Source organism: Notolabrus celidotus, chromosome 7, assembly GCF_009762535.1.
Source record: "Notolabrus celidotus isolate fNotCel1 chromosome 7, fNotCel1.pri, whole genome shotgun sequence".
Lineage (NCBI taxonomy): Eukaryota > Metazoa > Chordata > Actinopteri > Labriformes > Labridae > Notolabrus > Notolabrus celidotus.
Window position 1 is genome coordinate 25,960,151 of NC_048278.1, and position 21,887 is coordinate 25,982,037.

The 21,887-nt window shown below is 41.2% G+C and overlaps 1 protein-coding gene across 4 annotated transcripts in view; it reads right to left on the reverse strand.

Annotated features, from left to right (window-relative positions):
• lrba (LPS responsive beige-like anchor protein) overlaps window positions 1–21,887 on the reverse strand; it is a 231,454-nt gene that overhangs the window by 150,886 nt on the left and 58,681 nt on the right. For 3 of the 4 annotated variants that reach the window (XM_034687799.1, XM_034687797.1, XM_034687794.1), the window contains exons 14-29: window positions 21,492–21,571; window positions 21,079–21,141; window positions 20,387–20,484; window positions 19,967–20,059; window positions 18,593–18,701; window positions 18,166–18,247; window positions 15,918–16,041; window positions 15,624–15,816; window positions 6,402–7,811; window positions 6,128–6,312; window positions 5,323–5,476; window positions 4,059–4,239; window positions 2,235–2,368; window positions 1,582–1,689; window positions 1,312–1,453; window positions 680–1,037 (exon numbers count right to left, since the gene is read on the reverse strand). In XM_034687799.1, the coding sequence (XP_034543690.1) occupies window positions 680–1,037; window positions 1,312–1,453; window positions 1,582–1,689; window positions 2,235–2,368; window positions 4,059–4,239; window positions 5,323–5,476; window positions 6,128–6,312; window positions 6,402–7,811; window positions 15,624–15,816; window positions 15,918–16,041; window positions 18,166–18,247; window positions 18,593–18,701; window positions 19,967–20,059; window positions 20,387–20,484; window positions 21,079–21,141; window positions 21,492–21,571 (3,514 nt within the window). The remainder of the gene's footprint in view (window positions 1–679; window positions 1,038–1,311; window positions 1,454–1,581; window positions 1,690–2,234; window positions 2,369–4,058; window positions 4,240–5,322; window positions 5,477–6,127; window positions 6,313–6,401; window positions 7,812–15,623; window positions 15,817–15,917; window positions 16,042–18,165; window positions 18,248–18,592; window positions 18,702–19,966; window positions 20,060–20,386; window positions 20,485–21,078; window positions 21,142–21,491; window positions 21,572–21,887) is intronic. The other variant, XM_034687798.1, reaches the window with a different exon arrangement.

Here is a 21,887-nt window from a genome sequence, read left to right on the forward strand (position 1 = left end):
TATTCCTGACTGCTCACCCCTTGCACCTCCAGGGTTAATGCAAATTCTGCAGCTTTTATGTCAGGAAAAGGAGGATACCACTTCGAGTGTTAGACAGAGAAAGACAAGCAGCAGGAGAGATGAAAAAGAACGTAGTTAAATATCAGTGACACAGTGAAAAGAAACAGCTTCCTGCCAGCTACGCCTCGCAGTCTCTTCATCCTGTTTTCCTCAAGACAGGTTCTTTGTAATGTAGTTTGCTTGGGATGAGGGTATGCATTGACAGCTAAAAGAAAGAACAATGAGAGTAAGGGGGGGAAAGAGTCGAAGGCTAAGATTCCCCGGTTCAAAAGGGTTTCTGTTACAGAATGTTTTTCAAGATCCACCAAAGGCCTCCTCTGAGAATACCGAGCCGAGATGTCTTCAAGGTCTGACTTTCAAAGGTCCCCTGCAGTTATGTTGGAATAAAATGTATGAAACTGTAAAACTGTGAAGCTTGAGAATCACAGGCATATAAACACCATATGGGCTCTTGAGAAAGTGATGGAGCTGTCAGGGCTGCGCTCATGTCAACAGAGGAGAAGTTTAAGCCTTGGTTTTTCCCACAATGTCAACTGCACAGAGCAGAAACATGTGATCTTTAAATAGACAAGTAAAATACTGTTTATATGTCAACCTATGTTTAACCCTGAGTCCTCACCTATCGAATGACGAGCGGAACTGGGGCGAATCTCTTGCTGCGTCACCCACAACTCCGAGGAAAGCTGGTGGCAGCAGACCCGGGTCCACCATGACGTCGTCACCGGGAGTGCTCACGAGGCTGCGCAGGATGTCCTTCACGTTCTTGCCCTTTGAATCGGCGGGTAGAGAAGGTCTGACCTCGGAGGACAGCGTGGACAAGGCCTCTGAGATGGCGTCTGGACCGTGAGTCATGCCGGAGGAGGACAGGTCAGCCTCGCTGGCGGCGGTTGAGGTGTGATCGTCACCGATGCCAGAGTCGTATCGGCGGAGAGAGACACCGTTCTCCACTTCTAGTCCTCCGGAAATGGCACCGCTGTCTATGGAGGTACGAGGAATAATGAAGAAATGTGAGCAATAAAAATATGCTGGCAAAGATTAGTGACTAGTGCATCAGGGATTGCAGTTGTCTTCCCATGAAGATAAATACTCCTACTATTGCGGACTGTTATATCTATGTTTTCTCTGTAGGGTCCTCTGTAATAATAAATCTACAACTCCAAACATCTTCTGTGATTATCTCTGGATGTAGGTTATTCTTTGCTGCCATCAGTAAAACCCTTTAAAAAAGAACATAAATGAGCTGCTGTGTACCTGTGCTCCTTGCAGACTGCGATCTCTGAGGGTGTTTCTTGTCATTGTGGGGCTCCAGGATGTCGCGGTACTTTGACACCATGAGCACTGAGATGAAGTACACAACGGCAAGCGCCAAAAACTGGGCCTGCTTACTGTCCTCCTGAAACAAACAACATACACTAAACGATCTCTGTGTCTGTGTCCTCAACAAAGCTGTAACAGGGTGTTTTTTTTTGTGGTTTTTTTTTTTGTGTTTGTTTTTATAAATGTGTTTTCTGCAACACTCACGATATCTCTGAAGACAACAGCCCTGAGGCGGTTGATGTCCATGTCCTGAAGGAGTCGGTCCAGGTCTCTGATTGGAGACATTCCACCTGTCACTGCATCCACAGGACTCTGCAGGCATGTGTGATAGTCAAACCATTACTACAAGGAGTCTATTATTGTTTCCATCTGAAGTGCAAGCGACACATGCATTCTTACACCAATCGTGATGTTTATTAATCCATGTGCACTGCTTGGAGTAGGATACAGTTTCACAGCTTAGGGAAGCCAACCCTCCTGGGATCATGTCCTTAACATAATGGCTTTTCTATGGAGCCACTGCATTATAAATGAGCTTTAACACTCAGTTCAGGGAAGAACAACGTGACTTTACTGGAAGACACTGTATCAGATCAAAGGGCCAATGACAAAAGGCCTCGTCTGGTGTCACAAATAGCAACCAGTGTGGTAATACAATAAGATATGAGCTAATGCAATAACACTTGGTGGTTTGTGAGGAAGACAAAGGACAAAGCTCCCTCTGGTTTACTAAGGCAGAGGAAGATGTAGCTCGGGATAACAGAAAGTGAACGACCTATGCAAGGGTGAGAGAATGTGTGTTTGGAACAGGTAGAAAAACAGTAGGATATTAAAATGAGATGATTTGTGTAACTTGCCTGTGCAGAGGCAGACTTGGCTGTTCCCAGCATAGTGTTGGGCATGGCTGTGTGGCTCCGTGCTGATCCCTCTTTGCTGTAATTAACCTGGGCTTGCTGACACTCCAGACAGTTTCTCACAGCCATAGCACACACTGGGGAAAGATGGAGAAGGATACTGTGACCTCATGTACATAAAAGGCATTTTACATAGAAATATCAAGCAGTGTTACACAGATGTCTCTTAGATGAGAGGGTAAGCAGAGTAGGAAAAAAAAAACAATTTCTTCGGAACATTTCTCATGATTTTAGAAAATCACATCAGGAGTAGCTGAGAGAGACAAAAACGAAGGAGAAAAAGTGAGGCCATGACAAGGTCAGTGCACTGGCCAACTCTGGCAGCACCGTTCACTCTTCCCTGCTCCACCTCTCCACCCAAGGTCACGGTGCAAGGGTGCGCTCCTGAATCATACCCACTGTGTGCAGCTCCCATAACAAATGACACTGCCAGGCTGCACACATGCTGAGTAGGCAGCAAGACGTGTCCTTGTGTCGCGAAGAAATATATATCCGATGGTCCGGCAACTTTGAGTGTTCAAAACTGGCACACTTACTATAACTGAATCCAATGCGCAGCTTCTCTGTGGGACTCCCCTCCCACTCCCCTCCCCAAGTTGCTCTGTAACCCTGACAACTGACAAATGTTAACTCTGAGCCATTTAGATTACGAAGAGGGGAATTATTCCGTCTGGAAATGGGCTCGCTTTTTCCATTAGGACTACTCTCTCATACAACCATTTATAAAACCAGGGGGGAGTGGAGGGGGGGAGATGCTAAAACCTTGTTACAGTCTTCCAAAATCAGATTAGGTGCCAGCAATGGGGAGCACATACCTCATCAAATATTCATTTCATAACGGCTGCTTGCTAAAACTGGACCTGTAGTACGGAGGCATTATTTTCCTGCAAAACCCCGACATCAGCAGAGTGGTCGGTGATATCTGGGAGGAAAAGGGCTGTTTGTGTCACAAGTTAGAACTCTGAAAGGCTTTTTGTCGCTAACATACACTGCAACACATTTTTAAAAGCAAAAACTGATACCCTGATATGCACCATTACAGATACGGAGCAGAGCACGGAGGAATTATTTAAATCAGTGTCGGAAGTATTGCACCACTTCCACGCTGAGTGAGTGTGTGTGTTTCTTGATCTGTGTTTGCAGAAGAGGTGCACCACATAAAATGAATAATTGAAGAATTTCTGGTTCTTTTATTCAGCTGCAGCGTGGCTTGGCTTTTGATGCTGTCAGAGGAAACGGTAATAGCCTGCAACAGAAGGCGGAAAAAAGGCCTTGGGCTACGGTGCACTTCAGTACAGCCAAGGCCATTATGTAGAGCTCACTATATCATGGTAGCAGCCATTTTAGAGTGTTGCCATGCAGTGGGGTTATAATAACAAGATAAGAGAGTGCTGATACGAGCAGAGTGAAGGGGGCGAGGGGATGGAGAAGGAGAGGAGGAGGGCAGGAGAGAAGGAGGGAATACAGGAGGGAGGGTCAAAAAGGCTACAGGGAGCCATGACTGAGGCTAACATGAGAGGCTTCTGTCTGCTGATATGAGCTGGATCGATGAGCAGGAGAGGACAGAGGGCTTGGTAAAAGGAGGAGATTAAAGGAGAGACACAGGTGAGTAGAAAGACAGATACATAACAAAAGTTATTCAGGTCTCAAGATGTAGAATAACAAGACAAGGTGAAGAGTGGATGAGATTAAAAATACATGAGCTGTGCTGGGAATACATAGAAAATCAAATCAAACACTGAAAATCAGAAACAGAAGGTTACGTACCAAGGCGAAGGCACTGCCGGAGGATTCCTCCTGACGACATGTTTTTCTCTGCTTCTATCTCGGTGAAGTTGAGCGAGCTGGCGAAGATAAGGACATCCACGAGGTTGATGAGGCGCTGCAAGAAGGTGATGGAAGCCTCCACGGTCAAGCCTTGGGAGGGCTCAATGCTCTCCAATTCATGCTGGTGACCAAAAAAAGGAAATGAATACAGCTGATTTAGAAAGGAGGATATATGAAATTGTTGAGATTGAGCTTGGCGGTTTGATGAGTGAATTAATGTCGGTATAAGTTGTTTTTTGCTGTTTGTTAATTTTTTTGGTCTGTTTTTGTTTTATTTGTTTGTTTGTTTGTTTGTTTGTTTGTTTGTTTGTTATGGGGTATGCATATAATGTAAATTAAATTAAATTCAAATCAAATTTGGGGTGCTGTCCTATCGAATAAAGGCAAAAAGACCCAAAAATATAACTTAAAAAAAAAAAATTCAAATCAAATTTAAATTAGGGAATAATTGTTTACATTTATTTAACTCAGCAGTTGCTAGTTATATAGTTTATGCAAATGTGATCTTTAACTTGACTGTCAAGAGCATCATCAAAACTGGGCTACCCTGGGGCGCCGGTGGACTAGCGGTCTAAGCGCCCCACATACAGAGGTCACAGTCCTCGTCGCAGGGGTCGCCGGTTCGATTCCCGACCGGTTGACCATTTCCTGCATGTATTCCCCCGCTCTCTACTCCCCACATTTCCTGTCTCTCTTCAGCTGTCCTATAAAATAAAGGCAAAAAGGCCAAAAAATATAACTTTGAAAAAAAAAACTGAGCTACCCTGAAAATGGAGAGTCTAAAATTTGGGTATTTATGAAATATATATCAAAGTGGTCCAAATAACATCCTGGTAGCTCAGCATTTAAAACCTGGCTTTGTTACTTCCAGTTTTAAATCTGGTTACAGACCAAACTGAATGCAATTAAACATGAAATTGAACATCAACCTGTTTCTTAGTCAGGCCAGTAAAATCATTGACAGAGGCAAAGAATCATGTAAGAGAGCCTCAATCAGCGAACCCAGACAACACAAAAACAAACTAACAATGTTAAGAAGCAGCTAACTGTAGGCTAATGAGATTGGGAAAGGTCAATGTAGATGGATAACTTCCTGGGATTGGAGCCATAAACTGTATGTATACACAGTCACAGTTAAGTGCACAAACACACACGCACACACACACACACACACACACACACAGGCACACAGGGGGAGACTCACAGAGGAGGAGGTGGCTGCAGAGAGCAGAGGTAGAATGCCTCCACAAGCCATGATGAGGTTGTCCACCACCTGAGAGATGAGGTGTATGCTGTTGTGGACGAACACCACGTTCTCGTTGCTGTTCACAAAGTCCAGGATGGTCTTTGTGGAGTGACTGAGAGGAAGAGGCCAAACATATAGATAGAGTTTAAAAGCACAGTCTAATGTAAGATAATTAAATCCTCTAAGAACGAGGAGAGTGGCATGTGAATAAATTTAAAGAGAGGGTTTTATGGAGGTAAAAATAACACTGTGGGTTACGATCAGATCAGACCGTTCATATTATTCCTATTTGCTGTTCAATTCTTATATTCAAGGATAAAAATATCCTATATGAACTAACTTTAAAAAGATACTGTGCTTTGGTGCACACCAAGTCAAGTCTTTTCAGTAAGACATCAATCTGAAAACATCTGTGGAGACTTGGTTTTGAGTTTAATGTGCTCTGCATTACTGCAGATTATGGCTACTACAATTACTGATGAGTGTAAATGCAAATACAATGTTGAAACCTTATTTCTAAATGCTAAAAATAACAGTGTCTACTGTTAGGTACCTTTTGATTATTAGAAAACCTTCACCTTGGCAAACAAAGACTTCAGGAGGACTCTTTCAGACACATGTAACACCTGATTAGGAGATTTAATCTCCTGTGTGCTCCTCAGAGGAACAAAAAGCCAATAAATCTTTTCCCATTAATCAATTAACAAAATGAATGTAAGCTGAAGCGCTCCTAAAGTCAGAGTCAGCGCTTTGTTAAACCCACCTCCTCCACATCTGGACATCTGTCTCGATGGAGAAGAGCAGGTCAGTGAGGAGGCGTTGGTGCATGTGGGACCAGCGGAACTCTGGGATGCGAAACATGGTGGAGCGAGGGGCTGAAGTGCTGCCTTCTCTCTGTGGGCCTGAAGACCCTCCTGCTGCTGCTGCAGACTGGCCCTGGCTACTTTCCTGCAGCAAAATAAATAAAGAATTAGAAGTGTAACTGAAAATAGCTGATTATAAACATGATCATTTAGTGACAGAATAAAAGGACATACTGTCGTCAAGGTCTCCTTCAGTTCAAGTCTTTCTGTGTCTAAGGCCACGTTGGACACGTCAAGTCTGGCAATTTTGACCTCTTTGCTCTTGTTGACAGAGTCCACACTCTTCTGGGTGCCAGAGTTAGACGCGGCGGTGCTGCTTTCTTCTTCTGTGGGCTCTGTGGGCTGTGTTTCTTCTTCTGCGGTGCCTTGGGTCTCTGAAGGCTGACCAGGTGAGGCTGAGTCTGATGCTTCTGCAGCCTCCTGTGCTGTAGAGGGCGGTGTTGTTTCTGAGGGTTGCTGGTCTTCAGTTTCAGCTTTGGAAGATTCTTCATCTGGAGCTTTTTCATCAGCTGGCTCTGTTGCGCTTTGTTCAGGTGTCTCAGCTGGTGGTGAAACCTGCTTCTCTTCAGTTTCACTTTCTTCAGTCTTTTCTTGCGTGTCGACCTCCTCCTTCTCATCTTTGTCTTCTTCTGTCTTTACCTCCTGTCCGTCCTGGTCCTCTTCCTTGCTTTCATCCTGCTTGTGTTCCACTTCCTCCTTCTTGCCAGCCTCCCCGTCCTCTCTGGTAGCAGCAGAAGCATCAGAGGACTCCTCTTGGCTATCATCAGCATCACTAGCTTGGATCTGGTTACTAACAGACGACACTTCAACCTGCTCTTCTAGAGGAATGGAGGCTCCATCCTGCACACTCTTCTCTGCACAGGCTGCAGTCTCAGGGGACGTTTGCTGAGTGTTATCTTCTTGTTCTGGAACCACCGGTACCTCTGAATCTGTTTCATTCAAAGAGTCTTCTGTCATGGAGTTTGAAGATTCACCTTTGTAGGGGTCACTCTCAGATTTTTCGTCCTCTGTCACAGGAGTCTGTGCATCATCTCTTGCAGATGTCGTAGTCACGTCTTCAACCACTTCCACAGTTTTTGAGTTATCTGTATCATCCTGGTTGCTAGCTGGCGTTTGTAGTTTTTCTGCGCTCTCATCTGTTGATGCTTCTGTCACAGGTTCTTGCTGGTTGGCCTCCTCACTCTGTTCCTCTTCATTGTTTTCTTGCGTCACACTGGCTTCGGTCTCCTTTTCAATCTCAGGAGCCTCCTGAACAGACTCCTTCTCTTCTTCGGCCATAGCGAGGATGTTGGACACGGTGATGGATGCCGAGCCCTGTGCACCTGTACCTTCCAGTGGAATGGAAGTGATGGCAGAACCAGATGCTGAGTCAAGGGGCTTCTGGGTAGACTCGTCCACGGTGAGCTCAATGACAGTGGAGGGGGGCGTCTCCTCCGCAGGCGGCCCGTTTACACATTCCATGGTCTCTGAGCTTTGACTGACTCCAGAGATGGTTCTGATAGTGCTCAGAGAGCCTCCGGACTCCTGACGCTGGTACTGACGGAACATACGGGACAGGTTCTCTTTGTGCTGCTCAAAGGTCACCTGAAAGACAAAACAATATCGTTTGAGAATGCTACCAGTCTCTCAGCTTGTATGACCTTGAATCAAAAAATGTAGGTATTGCTTTTATGACTCTAGCCTTAATTTCTAAGAATAATAATGACTCGTGTTTTGATGATGACATTTAACTTCCTGGATTGCTAAAATCTGAGAACACAGGGAGAGCACTAAAATAGCATTCAGTATGAAGGAAGTGATCAGAGCACTTAGTCAGATGGTGACAAAGCTTCTCTTTATATCTTACTTGAGTACAAAAATGTCAACCCTGCATTCAAATGGAATACTTTTTTTTCTTTTTCCAAAGTTTACTGCTGGATAAATCCACGTAAAGGCTCTTAAGTTACAACATTCCAGTATCTGACTTGCTGATTTAACAGACTTTTGATTTCTTAAATATATTTCTGGGGTTGTATTCTCTTATTGAGAGGATATGACAATGGATAAGGCAGGAAACTGGGGGAGAGAGTGGGAAAGGGCCACAGGTTAAAAATGGAACCAGGCAGTCCACTTTAGGACGATGACCTCTGTCCACGTGGTGGGCAATTTAACCATGAGGCCAAACCGGCACCCCTGATTTGACAAACTTGACATCATATAACTCAGGAACATGGTTGACCAGGGTAAAAGGTAATGTGATGATCAGAACTTTTAATTAACTCATGTCTGCTTCCCACCAGGTTTTGACTCATTTTGAATTGGTAGTACAGCAGCAGGTTGTTTTAACCCTCCAGTTTTGTTCGTTTATCTGGAACAGCAATAATGTTCCTGGGTCAATTTGTCCTGGGACATATTCAATTATTCAAAAGTGTCAGAACCGAAAAAAAGCCCAATACACATTTTTTTTATGTAATTTTTACTCCATTACTAACCATTTAAATCAATATTTAGTGCAATGGTGTTCTTTAACTCTCAGATCATGGTTCAATGAGGATAACTCACTTGTTTTTCATTAAAATTCATGTTAAAACTTTTTTTAATGAACATTGGAAAGCCCTAAATATAAATACAATAGTTTTATTAGACATAGATTTTTTTTTTTTTTTTTTTAAATTTTGAATTTTTTTTTTTTTTATGAAGTGATGTTGATAAATGAACACGACTCCTCTTCTGTCACATGCTGCCCAGATTTTGATGCAGCATTTAGCTGGTTTGGAAGGCATATATTGCCTAAAATAGACTTTTAAAAGGGTCAATTTGACCCGCAAAATAACAGGAGGGTTAAAATTTGTTTATTTCTTTAACTTTTATTTAACCAAGAAGTCCCACTTAGATTAAAATGTATTTTTCAAGAGACCTGGCCAAGTTAGCAGCCTTGGAGAGATACAAACTTTTAAAAAACTACAAAAACAGTATAAGACGGACAAATCACAACAGTCAACATTTCTAAAACAAATTTAAATACACAGCAGGCTTTAATTTAATGTGATGTGGTATTAATGTGACTAATTTGACCTCTTGTTGTTGTCTGCAAGTTGCTAATGACATCCAACATTAGTTGACACACGGTATGCTAGTTCTGCAGTGCTCTTTTCAGGAACACACTTGAGTTGGTACGATACAACTTCACTCAAAACATGGAACCATCCAAGGAGGCTGTTACTTCATGGTCAGTACAGGACATTTGAGTGGTACCAGGAAGTCGGGCTATGATTTGTGTTGGATGTTTCCACGTAATGTGGCTAACAGAGGTTTACTTTAATCCTGGAGGATCATCTGGTGGTTTCTGCTACTTATTCCATGAAAATGATGTTGAAGGTTACCATGTTCAGAAATTGTAGAGCTAACTTAAGGTGACTATAATAATAATAATAATAATGCTTTTTATTTGAAGGCGCCTTTCTTAGCACTTAAGGTCACTGTACAGGGCAAAGTTTTAAAAAAGCACAATATATAAATGAGGCTATAATCGCATTGAAGGGATTTTAGACCAGCCAACAAGATGAATAATTGGAATTTCAGTTGTGAGTTTTTAACTACATCTAACCACTAAGGCCATCTGAGGCTAACTGTAGAACATTTAAAACTTTTCCCTCTGCAGCCCACAGTCTGCTAACCTCTATCAGTCTTCTATCTGATACCAGAGACCAGACTGCTTGTCTATAACGACAATGGTCTGCAGTGGCATTTGAGGAAGAGCCCATCCATGTAAGCAGTCATAGATTAGCAGTAGATACTATTAGTGTGTGTCTGCTGGCTGTGCTGAGTGCGTGTCCAGCATCGGCAAATCCTCCCACGCCTAATTTAAGACCCTGCATTAATCACTGGGCTTGGAGGACAGAAAGTCAAAGATGGGCTGGAGGTGGAGGGGAGGAGGGGGTGGGGGGTGAAACTAGTCTCACTTTGCTGCTATTCTACCTGAGGCTATTTGGACAGAAAGCAGAGAAAGAAACAAAGAAAATGAGAGAGCCAGGGATGAAAAAAAAAGGAGAAAAATAAGAAATTGCAAAGGAGGAGGAGAAAGAAAGTGAGTCATTGCGAGCGGAAGAAAGGAAAGGGAGAGAAAGACGCTGATTATTTGTAATTAATTAGGCGTTATTGTTCTAAATTAGCCTGCTACACGGGTGCTCATTAATCTTCTGTAGCGGGAAGCAGTGATTGGTAATCCATAGCTGTTTTCTGAGTGCACAGCCTGTTCTAAATGCACCAGTAGTCCGTCTCTTTCTCTCTTTTCCCTCCCTCTTTCCCAGTGATCACACAGCAAGACCTTCTACCCCATTAGTTTGAGCTTAATTTGACATTTAGCATTTTTAGCAATTAAAAGGCTGCATTCAGGGCGCTCTGCTTTGGAAATTATGTAGGAGAGCAGGGCAGAGCATAACGTCATAGATTCAGGATGCAGTCTGTGCATTAAGATGATGTATGTTGGCCTTAAATGGGGCTCTGCAACAGATCCAGTTACCATTAGACAGAGGTAGTATATGTCTCTGTGGTTTTTAAAAGAACGTTTAGCCTTGCTACAATATATAGAAACTGCCTTGGGTGGCTTAGGCATCAGCGCTGATCTAATCTAATTTCTTTCTACTGCACAGCTCGGCCTGGCCTCAGTGGGGTATGGGAAAATGTTATGGTAATGTACAAAAACATGGTGGGCTTTTCTAATGTGACAGGTAACATGGTATTAACTGGGTGCAGCATCATACAAAGAGTCTTTTGGAAAGGGGCACGGTAACATCAACACAAAAGATAGTCCTGCATTCTGTTCCGATGATGTTTGAGATGAAAAACAGATAAAAATGTAAAGAATAATAAATACAACTTCTCTCCTTCAGTCAAATAATAAGTGCACTCATTTATCCTCATGTTCATGCTATACAATCAATCTAGAAGAAGCATAGTGCCCCACTCCACTAAATGCAAGGTGCTGATCAGGGTGGTGGTGTGCTGATCCTGGGAGACCCCCACAGTGGGAGTCTGGGAGTCCCCGTTTAGATAAATAGATAGAGACCAACCACAAAACAAAGGGGAAATAGGGAGGGCAGTGGAGCTCTAATCGGATTAGCTAAATGCAATTCCTCCTCAAAAATCAATGTCATCTGCTACCCCTGTGCTGGCTGGCTGGGTGGTTTTTTTTGCTCTTATTCGCGATATCTTCTTTTCTCACTTCCTGTAAAAACATTTTTCTTGGTAGTTTTCAGCCTCACGTCTGGTCCAGTGATATTCATACAGTCTTTATCTGTCATTTCTATCACGACTAAAGAGGGGCGAGCTTGCAGGTTACTGTGTACTAAGTAAATTATATTACAGTATATATTTCACTTGAATAATTTCATATTTACTATGTATTATAGGATCAGGTCAAATACAAAAAACAAATTTTGGTTTTCTGTTGAGCAGTATGGACAACTCTGGATACAGGGCTGTTATCTAGCATTCATTTTACAATGTCCTCACATTGTCCTCCTTTGTTCAAATGTCAGTTCATCTGTCTGAAATTTTGAAGAGAAACATGTTGACCCTGTGTGAAATGTCTCAATTTCTTTGTAATCATTTTGATGAAAATCTAAATTCCAACAGGTGTAGAGGTCAGAGGTCAGAACACAGTCAAAATCAAGCCCAATATTTTTTTAACATGGCTTAACACAGGACCACAGAGCCTGCAGGTGAACTATGTCAAATTGGTTTGCCGAGTGTGGCTAAAGTTAGCAGAGCTAGCATCAACAGCCTTCGGTACTCTTTGCAGGTTAACGTCCACATGCCTGTGATGGTTATTCATCACTCCAGTCAAGAGGTTACTGTACCATGCTGGGAAATGACATCTGTCATCTGTACTTGTTTACATCTGGGTAGTAGAGCATTAAAAAAACAAAAAATCAAGAAATGAGCTATCGAGACTACACTCATCTTTTGTACCAGGCTGTAAATATGTTTATTTCTGCTGTAAAGATCGTCTTTTTTAAATTGGTGTGTATGTGGTTTCCGGTACTTCCAGGAGCCAGCCTCAAGGGGATCCTCCATGAACTGCACTATTTAACACTTCCGCATTGGACTCATATTTTTTAGACCGGAGGTTGCGGCTTGGTATAACCCAAAAGAATAAAGTAGCTTGACAAAATTATTCTACATCTTACCATTAACTAGAAAACTGTGATTAGTACCACTTCAATCAAGGTCCTCCAACTTATGAAAGTCACCACTCATGATGTTTATTTCACTTAGTCAAAGATCTGTTAGTTCATATATCACTTCCGAGTAAAACGTCTGACGTGTATAATTAAGTTAGCTGACAGTAGGAGACCGAAAGGACAGAGGGACCTTCATGCCCCGTTTTTTTTCTTTTGGAGAACTCCTTGTTCTCAAACTGATTTGTGTGCAGAGATGGACGAGGGGCACCTTGGGTGGGTGTGTGTGTGGGCTGAGAGTGGGGGGGCTGTAGTGTCAGCGTGCCCACCTGCAGGAACATCTGTCTATTCACAGAGAGGCACATGCAGATAGACTGACTTTCTAGTGACTGACATAGAAGGATACCTACACATAAAAATACACACACACACATAGACATACATACAATCATCGCCAGTTTTTCAGAGCCTCCTCCTACTCTGGTGTGAGGCAACAAAGTCAATATGATGGAAATGAAAAACCTTTAAATGATCAGTGAGCCATCTCAGCTCATGGGAACAAGAATGGCTTGAGCTAACGAGTGTGGACATGACAAGCCAATTGCAACTCACAAATCAAGCATCTTTCCCACTAATATGCACATTTAATACTTACTAATGTGCATGTTGGACAAAAACTAGAAAGATCTGTTCTTTTTCATAAAGTCAATCTGTTGACTAACTGGCTACTTACGAAGAAAAGAGCTCTCTCATTCCTAGCCTGCAAGTCTGAGAAGTACAATTGCTCCAACAAGAATTTCTAGCAGGTGTCAGTGAATATAAAGAGTTTAACATCCAATGTTTTATAGCCAATAAAAGCCGGGAAGAGGGGAAACTGAGCAGAAATAGGAAACTCAAATTGTGCAGTGTATATTTAATAATGCCGAAACAGGTGACTGCTTGTTTTATCATTTTGTGTCTGTTTTTAATCTTTTTTCATAACTGCACTTGGGTAATTTCCTATCAACTGTGCTGACAAAGCATTAAGAAATATTTTCTTAAAACACACTAATAAAAAATGCAGTACAGAGATTCTCATTCATAGACAAATTCTAAGGCATGAAGAGTGTCTGCCAGCAAAGAGGCAGAAACAGGCTTTCAGTATTAATCCTATGATTTCTTAATAAGCCAAACTGAGGACTATGAAGTAGTATACACATGAAATGACTGAATCAAAACGTCCATGTTAAGGATATGTGTGCAAATATGTATTTGTGAATGCATGTCTGCACTTATGAAGAGGCTCCCAGAGGGCTGGTTGTATTTATGAGGCCTTGTTTCTCTGATTGTTCTTGCACGGTTCCGATGAATATTCAATGGGCTCGGAGAGAAGGGCTTCCTAGAGCCCAAGAGAAAAGGAGGGCAAGGAGAAAATGTGCCTGGTAACTCACATTCACACAAACACAGACACTCATGCGCACACACACACACTATCAAGCGCGTGCATGCAGCCCTGCAGCAGTGGGAGGAGAGAGCAACAGTGACAAACAGCTTTGGTGCTACAAAGGTGGCAGGAAATCTATCAAACGGGACAATAAAATTGCAATTGAGTTTCTTTAGCTTTTTTTTTTTTTTTTTTCTAGGAGATGCATGTATCTTGGTGGCTAGATCCCACTGCAACTCTCCTACTCACAGGCGGGGTCTGGGCTCCGTGCAGGAAATGTGTGTGAGTATTTGTGTGTGATTGTGTATCTCACATCTTACAAGTGCATGGGTTTATTCACAAACAGTGTGTGTGAGATTCTGTTATTAAACAAGTGCTGGGAACTGTAAGTAGAGCCAAGAAGAAACAGCATTAATCTTGTGCAATTATAGGGGAAAAAAGGGGCAATTACAGCCTGTCGTGTACGAAGAACAATAAACAGTTTCTGCACTTTGTTACACAGCAAGGTGAGACCCCGAAAACACTGCGGCTATTTGAACGGAAGGAACCAAGGATTGAAGGGAATTAAATCCTATGTGAAGGAAAGTGCAACATAAATAGGTGTAATCTTTCATTTTAACATTAAATATTTTTTATGCTCATACAATTATCATAATTCAATGCAACAGTTCTCTGTCACAGAAAACAGAGGTGTATTTGTGAATATTTTAACAGTTTTTTATGAACTACAAAAAAGGATATCACTCAAACCTCTGAAGTTAAAAAACATCTGTGTAAAATTTTACATTATCTAAAATTTAGTGACTGTTTTCCATATATTAGGCCCTCAAATCCTGATATGGAACCTCATTAGACGTGGTTTGTTTTCTTTCCCTGCAGGTTAGTTACAGTGTTAAGAGGTGTGCAGAGATATTATAGTACTAAGCATGGAGCGTACACACACACACACACACACCATCCAGCTAACTGCTGCCTTGGTGTGACTCATCCTCCTCAGCAGTCTATCTGTGCCCCCTACTGGACGCCAACGCTCATAGCACCCCCACGCTACAGTGAAGCGTCTCGCATCACCAGCACTTCTTCAACTCACCGTTCAATCTGCCGGGGTTTAAAAACCTCCCAGACCACAATCTGACACCAACCTCAATTACTTCACTGCTTTGGAGCAGAGTAAGGTAATGTGATATCAACAGTGAGCTTCTAAAGTAGTATTTTAAATTCAGCTTTTGGAAATAAGAAGTGCCAGAAGTTTATTTTTATCTGCACAACGTGAAAGAAAGAGACTCGAAATATAAATACAGGAGTAGAGGGGCTCGTTCTCATTGGTTTGTACCTCAACTAGCTTTTAAATTGTAACCACAGCATGGCCTCTACAGCTTAATCAGATGGGCACCAAGAGGCAAGGTTGAATTTCTGTGCTACCCTAAACTGCGGCTCAGAGGGTCAGATGATAACGCGCTCTAATTTCTTATTTCACAGAGTGCATGATGTCACACTTTACCTAAACATAATTGTGACAGAGCTGAAGTCTTAGACTGAACACTGCTGGATTTGAACTAAGCAGGAGGGTCACAGTTACAGTCGTGCTGAATGCTTTGGCGGAAACATTTGCAGAATTGTCGTGTGCGTAGAAGAGATAAAGAGCGTGTGAGGTGAAACAAAGAGAAACCGGAAAAGTAGCATAAAAGAACCAAAAATTTAACAAATGAGGAGATAGAAGAAGATCCACAGAGAAAGATAAACAAAGCTGTGTTTAAAGTGTGTGTATGATAGTGTGTATGGGACGTGCGTGCTTATAATGAGCGCTCTGACCTTGGAGTGGGTGATGGACAGGGTGTCCACCCAGACGCGCCAGCCGCCCCACTCGTATTTGATGGCGTGGTAGAGCAGGATGCGGAAGATGGCGTACACCATCTCTGTGATTTTCTGCTCCTCAGTGTTGCGCGGGTTGATGAAGCACAGAGAGAGCATCCACTCCTGCCACACTGAGCACTGCAGCAGGCTCCTGAAACAAAACAGTACCATTTAGCTCTGGACGGGACTCCAACAGGCATGTGAAAACTGGGTGGATTGTAGCGTGCGTTCGGGAAGTTGTTGGAGTCTTACCTGCGGTTCTCTCGGCTGTTATTAAACAGTTTGATCATGTCTGACAGGAAAACTCTGCGCACCTCCATGCTCTCGGGGGATGGGGGAGCGTTCTTCAGCAGAGCAGCTATTACCTTCAAGATTTCTAGAAACATCAGCAGAAACATACACATTCTGTTTATAGAAAATATGTTCATAGTTAAGGAGAAAAAGAATGACAGAAGTGCCCAAAAATATCACCAAACTTCCTCTCCTGCTCAAACAGAACGTCTGTTTTAGTAATATCATTCACTTTACAGCACAAGGTTGTATTTTCAAGGATTATAATAAAAAAATGTTGGATTTGGAAACCTCCATCATTTTGCTTGGAAATAAAAGCAGCTATGTGGCACAAAGGGAAAAACTGCACAAATCAACAACTAAATCATACATTGGTCTCAACATGTGCAAATCATTGTGTCACAAACTATTTTGCAGCTACACACCTGAAAATCTACGCCTGTGGTAAGAAAAACAGAACAGAGGAGAGTAAAAAAAAAAGGCAGAGCCATTGATCTTTATCACACTGTAATGGTTTTGGTATTGTTTCAAACAGGAGATCCAGAGACACAGACCCTCTCTTGGAGGCTTGGCTTCAGTTAAACCAAAGAGACTGACTGTTTAGATGAATTATCTAGACAGTGTCAATGTTCATTTGCTTTGAACAGAGAGACGGCAGGGCTTGGATTTCACTTGTCTCTCCAGACCTTGGCGCTAACCGATGCCCCTTTGCCCCAGCAGACGGTTGTGTTGTTTCTACGCCTTAGTCACTCAAATTATGAGTCGCTGAACCTTTACCGCCAGAAAATTACCCCAGCATGTACCGGGAATGAGGACGGAGGGATGGCGTATTCCCTTCTTTTTTCCATTTGCTCTTGGTTTTCTTTCCCTTGAGTTAATTTGAGGGAAACGGTACTTCCTCGGTTTGTTTGATTGGCTCTGACGTTACTAAAGACTGCAATCAGGGGGCCATTTTGGGAGTTTGTCACAGATTAAATCAAGAGAATGCACGGTAAAGGAGAAACAGACCCCCGCTCTACGTTCCATAGTATGCGCTCACATGTGAAAAAGTCGTACAGGGTTTCGATGATATATACCGCCTGTCTAGGATGGTTGGATCGGAGAGTTTTTAACACAATAAAGGCTTAAGATAATCAAAGTGTGACTACAGCGGGGCCTTGTCAGATTAAGGCTGGTTGGAAGTAAACCTTGGTTGTGATTGTACCAAGTGCTTGGATTTCAAACTGATTAAAGATGTTCTGCGAGTGTGTGCACAAGGTGAATGTATGTGTGGAGGCACCGGTATAAAAGAGAGGGATGTTTTCTTTTTGAAACTGAAAGGAATACTTACGGCTTCAAAATAGAAAAATACTTTTTGAGCTGACTTTAAACTGGAAGTAAAAAAATGTATCAAGAAAACACTGATCTAAGCCTGGAAATCTAGCTTGTTATGCTGCAGCATTTCAAGAACCAAGACTTTCGTCTCATAATGGCGCGGTTGGAAAAAAATGTGTATATATATAATGTAAATATTAACATATATATAAGTGTCGGTATACAATAACAGAGTACTGAAAACTATGTTTTCACAGTATGCATGTATTTAAATGTACTTTTACTTCACATTAAATTATAAATGTTATTCACCAATTTTTGGGGGCCAATAAACATAAATCATATAATTAATTATAAATTATAAAGCATAAAATAATAATCATTTTTTAAAGTCTAATTATAAAATTAAAATAAAGAAAAAAAATGTGGACAAAAAATCAGTACTTTCAAATACTGTATGAGCTTTACTAATGAATTTGAACTAAGAAAAAGCAATACAATATTTTTGATTAAATTATATCAATGATCAAACGAATTGAATGCATAAAAAATACATGAAATAGCAAACTTAAATTAGTGGAAGTTTCTTACATTCATCATGCCGTTATATGCAAATTAAACCTCAAGCATGATACCAACTTCCAATAAACCTCACAGATGTGTGTACATTTGTCAAACAGACCGTCCCCATGCTAGGTTTACATCTGACGTTTGGTTGTGTGAGAATACCCTCCGGCTGCAAAATTTATGCCTTTCATTTGTTTGACTGTACAGAGCGATCGCACGGCTCCACAGGGAATATATCCTCTGGTGCAGTGAGGAGCAATGGGTATGTAGAAGGGTACGGTGAAGGAGATGATTTAGGACAGTAGTGTGGCGCAGAGGAGGCACTTACGCGGGTTGAGAATCTTCACAGTGGAGTCGGGGTCCGGATGCTGTTTATGGATCACTTGAGTGCAGATCTGCTCTGTGAGGATCTACCAGGGGACAGAGAGGGGATTTGAGTCGTAAATATCCACATCGGTCCAAACAATAACAGAGAAACAAACCGTGCCGAGAACACACAAAGCTGTGGATATGTTTCACTATCATGTCCTACATGGAGAAATAACTTTTGATCAAGTGTCTGCAGGTAGTAAGACATACAATTTATTATTTTTCATTACGTTTTATTGTAGATTATGATGGGAAAATGGGACTTAACAATCAAAATAAAGAAGGCTATAAAAGTAGATAAATGAATACCATCATGCAGTAAAATAAACAAGTTATTAAAGCCTTCAGTGATTTTTGGAGTGTGTGTGTGTATGCTGACGGCTGACCTCAAAGAGTACGTTGTAGGTTGTCATTGTGAACTGGCTTGAATGGAGCATCAGGCGTTCAGTGAGCAGCGAGAAGAGGCCATGACTCAACATGACCTCAGATTTCCTCCTGATCAGGGTAGCGAGAGATCACAGGTCGGTTAGTACAGATCAGTATTCGTCAAATCATCAATGTTTGAGAAGACTAGTTCTTCTAAACTGTCACATGATGTACCTGGTACCTTGGCTAGGTCTCTCTCATAGAAGAGATTTTTAATCTCAGTAGGCTTTCCTGGTTGAATTAAATTAAATATAAACGAACAAAAAACTAATTTGTCTTGATTTAAAAGCACTGATTCACCACTAGTGGAATTTTTATTTGAAAAATATTTTTTAAAACTCCTACAAAAAAACTTCTAGGAAATGACAACAGAGAAATCTGTGAGTTTTTGATGATTCAAAGAGTTGCAGAGGTTGAAATCTGCAGAAACATAAATCAGCTGAGCTCCAGCTGACTTTTGACATGGAGGAAATGAAAAAGAGAATCCATGCTGCCTGAGTAAAAAGAGGTCTTCACAGAAAAGCCTTCATCGCTTTCATCTTTGATTACAGCTCAACTTTTATTTTAGCACTGTAGCTTAAATTAAAAGTACATGTGAGTGGTTAACTCTCTCAGTCTGTCTCAGTCAAAGTGCAGCTGGGTAACAAAATTAAAACACTGTCATGAGGTCCAGAGAGTTTTCTTGTGCTCATAACTCTTAATAAAAGATACAAACAGGTCTTCTTAGGGATAACGTATGTTATTGACAGCCTTCAGTATGACCTTATTTACTTCATACACATAAATAATAGTAAAATAAACGCTAACAAGTCACATGTAGAGGTATGTTAAAAAGAACTATAAAGAAGTGTTGGTAAAATTCAGAAATTACTTATTCATTGTAGTGTATTTTAACACAGGCCTGTAGCTGGAAAAGAGTTCACATCAATGTAACCTGTTCTAATTGTGTCAGATAAATACAGCCACTTAAGACTTTTCTGCACACAGGGTTTTCTTGTTATTGTGTTTCTAGAAAGAATAATTACAGTTCTTACTTTTATTTTTAAATGATAAATGCAATATAAAAAAAACAAAAGAAGAATGGCATTAACTTTAGGAAGATCAGATGGAAAGCTTTAATTCTACATTTTTAATGGTAGATATAAGAGCTTTTTTTTTTTACAATTATCTAAATTAAACTCCTTCCTTTTGTTATTTTACACTCTATCATTATTAGAGATCTTTCTTTATGAATAATTTCAAATTTCTAACACAAAGTGAACTATATAGTCTTTTTCAGACCACTTTTATTCCCTGGAAATACAATCCTTACTGTCGTCTGTGACTGTACTTACTTTGGTGTCATGTATTTCAGAAAGTAGCCCATAACTTTGAGTGCCTGCACTCGAATTGGTTCAGACTTTGAGGCCAAGAGCTTGTAAATCACACTGTGGAAAAGAAATAGCAAATTAAATTTCAGTTAAAAGAAGTCGTAAAATAATTGAAGTGTAAAATTAATTCAAAACAAACTTGTAGCTCTACTTCGAAGACTTAGCAAGCAGCCAAAAAACATTCTCAAATTATAGTTCCATCAGTTCAACACAAAAAAAAAACGAGTCAATGACTCTTTAATTAAGTGTTGCATTAAACTTAGCGACCAAAAAATTAGGCTGTGATACTTTTTGTAATTTTCTCCCACTGGTGCTATTTTAACAGTGAAGAAAAAAACAAACTTGTGAGAACATCTGCAAATCATCAAAAACCCTGATCATTACCGAATCCCGTTCCGCTGGTCGAAGGCCTGGATCATGGACCCGGGATGTTCAGACATCAATGCCACCAACAACTGCAGCACATCCATGAGGTTATCATCCTGAGAGGCAGAGAAGAAAAGGCCAGAATGTATATATATACACACACACAAGATGAAGTGAGTCAACTTATAGGGGCGATAATTCATGTTAAGATGTGTTTTTGTGCGCGCACAAAGTATAAGACAAATATATGTAGATTATTTGATACTGCTCATTCTTATTAGTTAACTACATGTGGTACCAGCTTGAAAAAAAACCGGAAAAAAACCAGTAGAAATAATAAAAAAAAATCACAAGCGTTTGAACTCTAGAGTCAGAATATTTGCTGCTCTATAAAACAAGGGCCTGCAACATGTTAGGAACATTTTCAGGCCATGTTGTAATCATCCTCTATTCTTACAAGGTTCACTGCCTCTCTGACTGATCTGACTGATTCAGTTGTTATTCATCACTCCACGGTAAACAAAACCACTCCTGTCAGGCTCGCTGACTGGCATACAAAATAACAAGAAACAGTGATGCTGCCTTCAGAAACAGGGATGGCTCCTGCTCCGCTTATCAGATGGTGGGACGAAAGAGCAGAGTACTGAAGGGTTGTGTTGCCCTCTGGTGGTGGGTGCTACATAAACAACAGCACTCGAGGATAAACCTACCTCGTGCATGGTAAGGAGGTAGTTGAGGATACTCTGTAGCTCGTCTTCTTTCACTCCATGATCCTAGAACATATGATTCACACATGAGTTTGACTTAATTGTGTAGTGTGTAAATAACTTGCTGAGACACACAGGCTTGCAAGACAACAATACTTTCCAAAGACACCAGAAGCTAAATAAAAAAACAGAAAACAGAAATAAAAACACGATAACAGCTGTTTGCTGTGAAGCCTTGTGCAAAGATTCTGCTCATGTGAAGCTGACTGCATCTGAGATGTTATCAGTGAGTACATCAGTGAGTACCAGCAACTCCTCATTCAAGATCACTTGGAATTTAAACAGGGCACCTCCTTAAGTGAGTGAGTGTGTTGTGTTTAGTTTGTAGGTGTCTGTCTTTGTCTTCATGGACTTACCTTCATTATGAGCTGCTTCACAAACAACAAAAGAAAGGCCCGCAAAGGAAAGAGCTCCTTGTCATTTGGCCTTGGACCATCTGAAAACATCAAGCATAAAACAATGGCTTTTGAAAGCAGCTAATCAATCATTAACTAAGCATGATTAATTTTATTTTATTCATTTTACGATTATTTTTTCTCTCAATAGCAAAGTTCCGCAGCTGATTTATCACTTACAATGTCAACGAGTGTCGCTGCAGTGTGAGTTCACATTTGTGCATCTGCTTTATCTATGCACAAAGCATGTGCTTCTAAAGTCTGCCTTGACATGCATGATCTGTGCATACTGTGTATTTAAAATGAAAGCTAGATGAGGGATGTAAACACCACTGGGTGTAGTGTTCCTTTATTGCA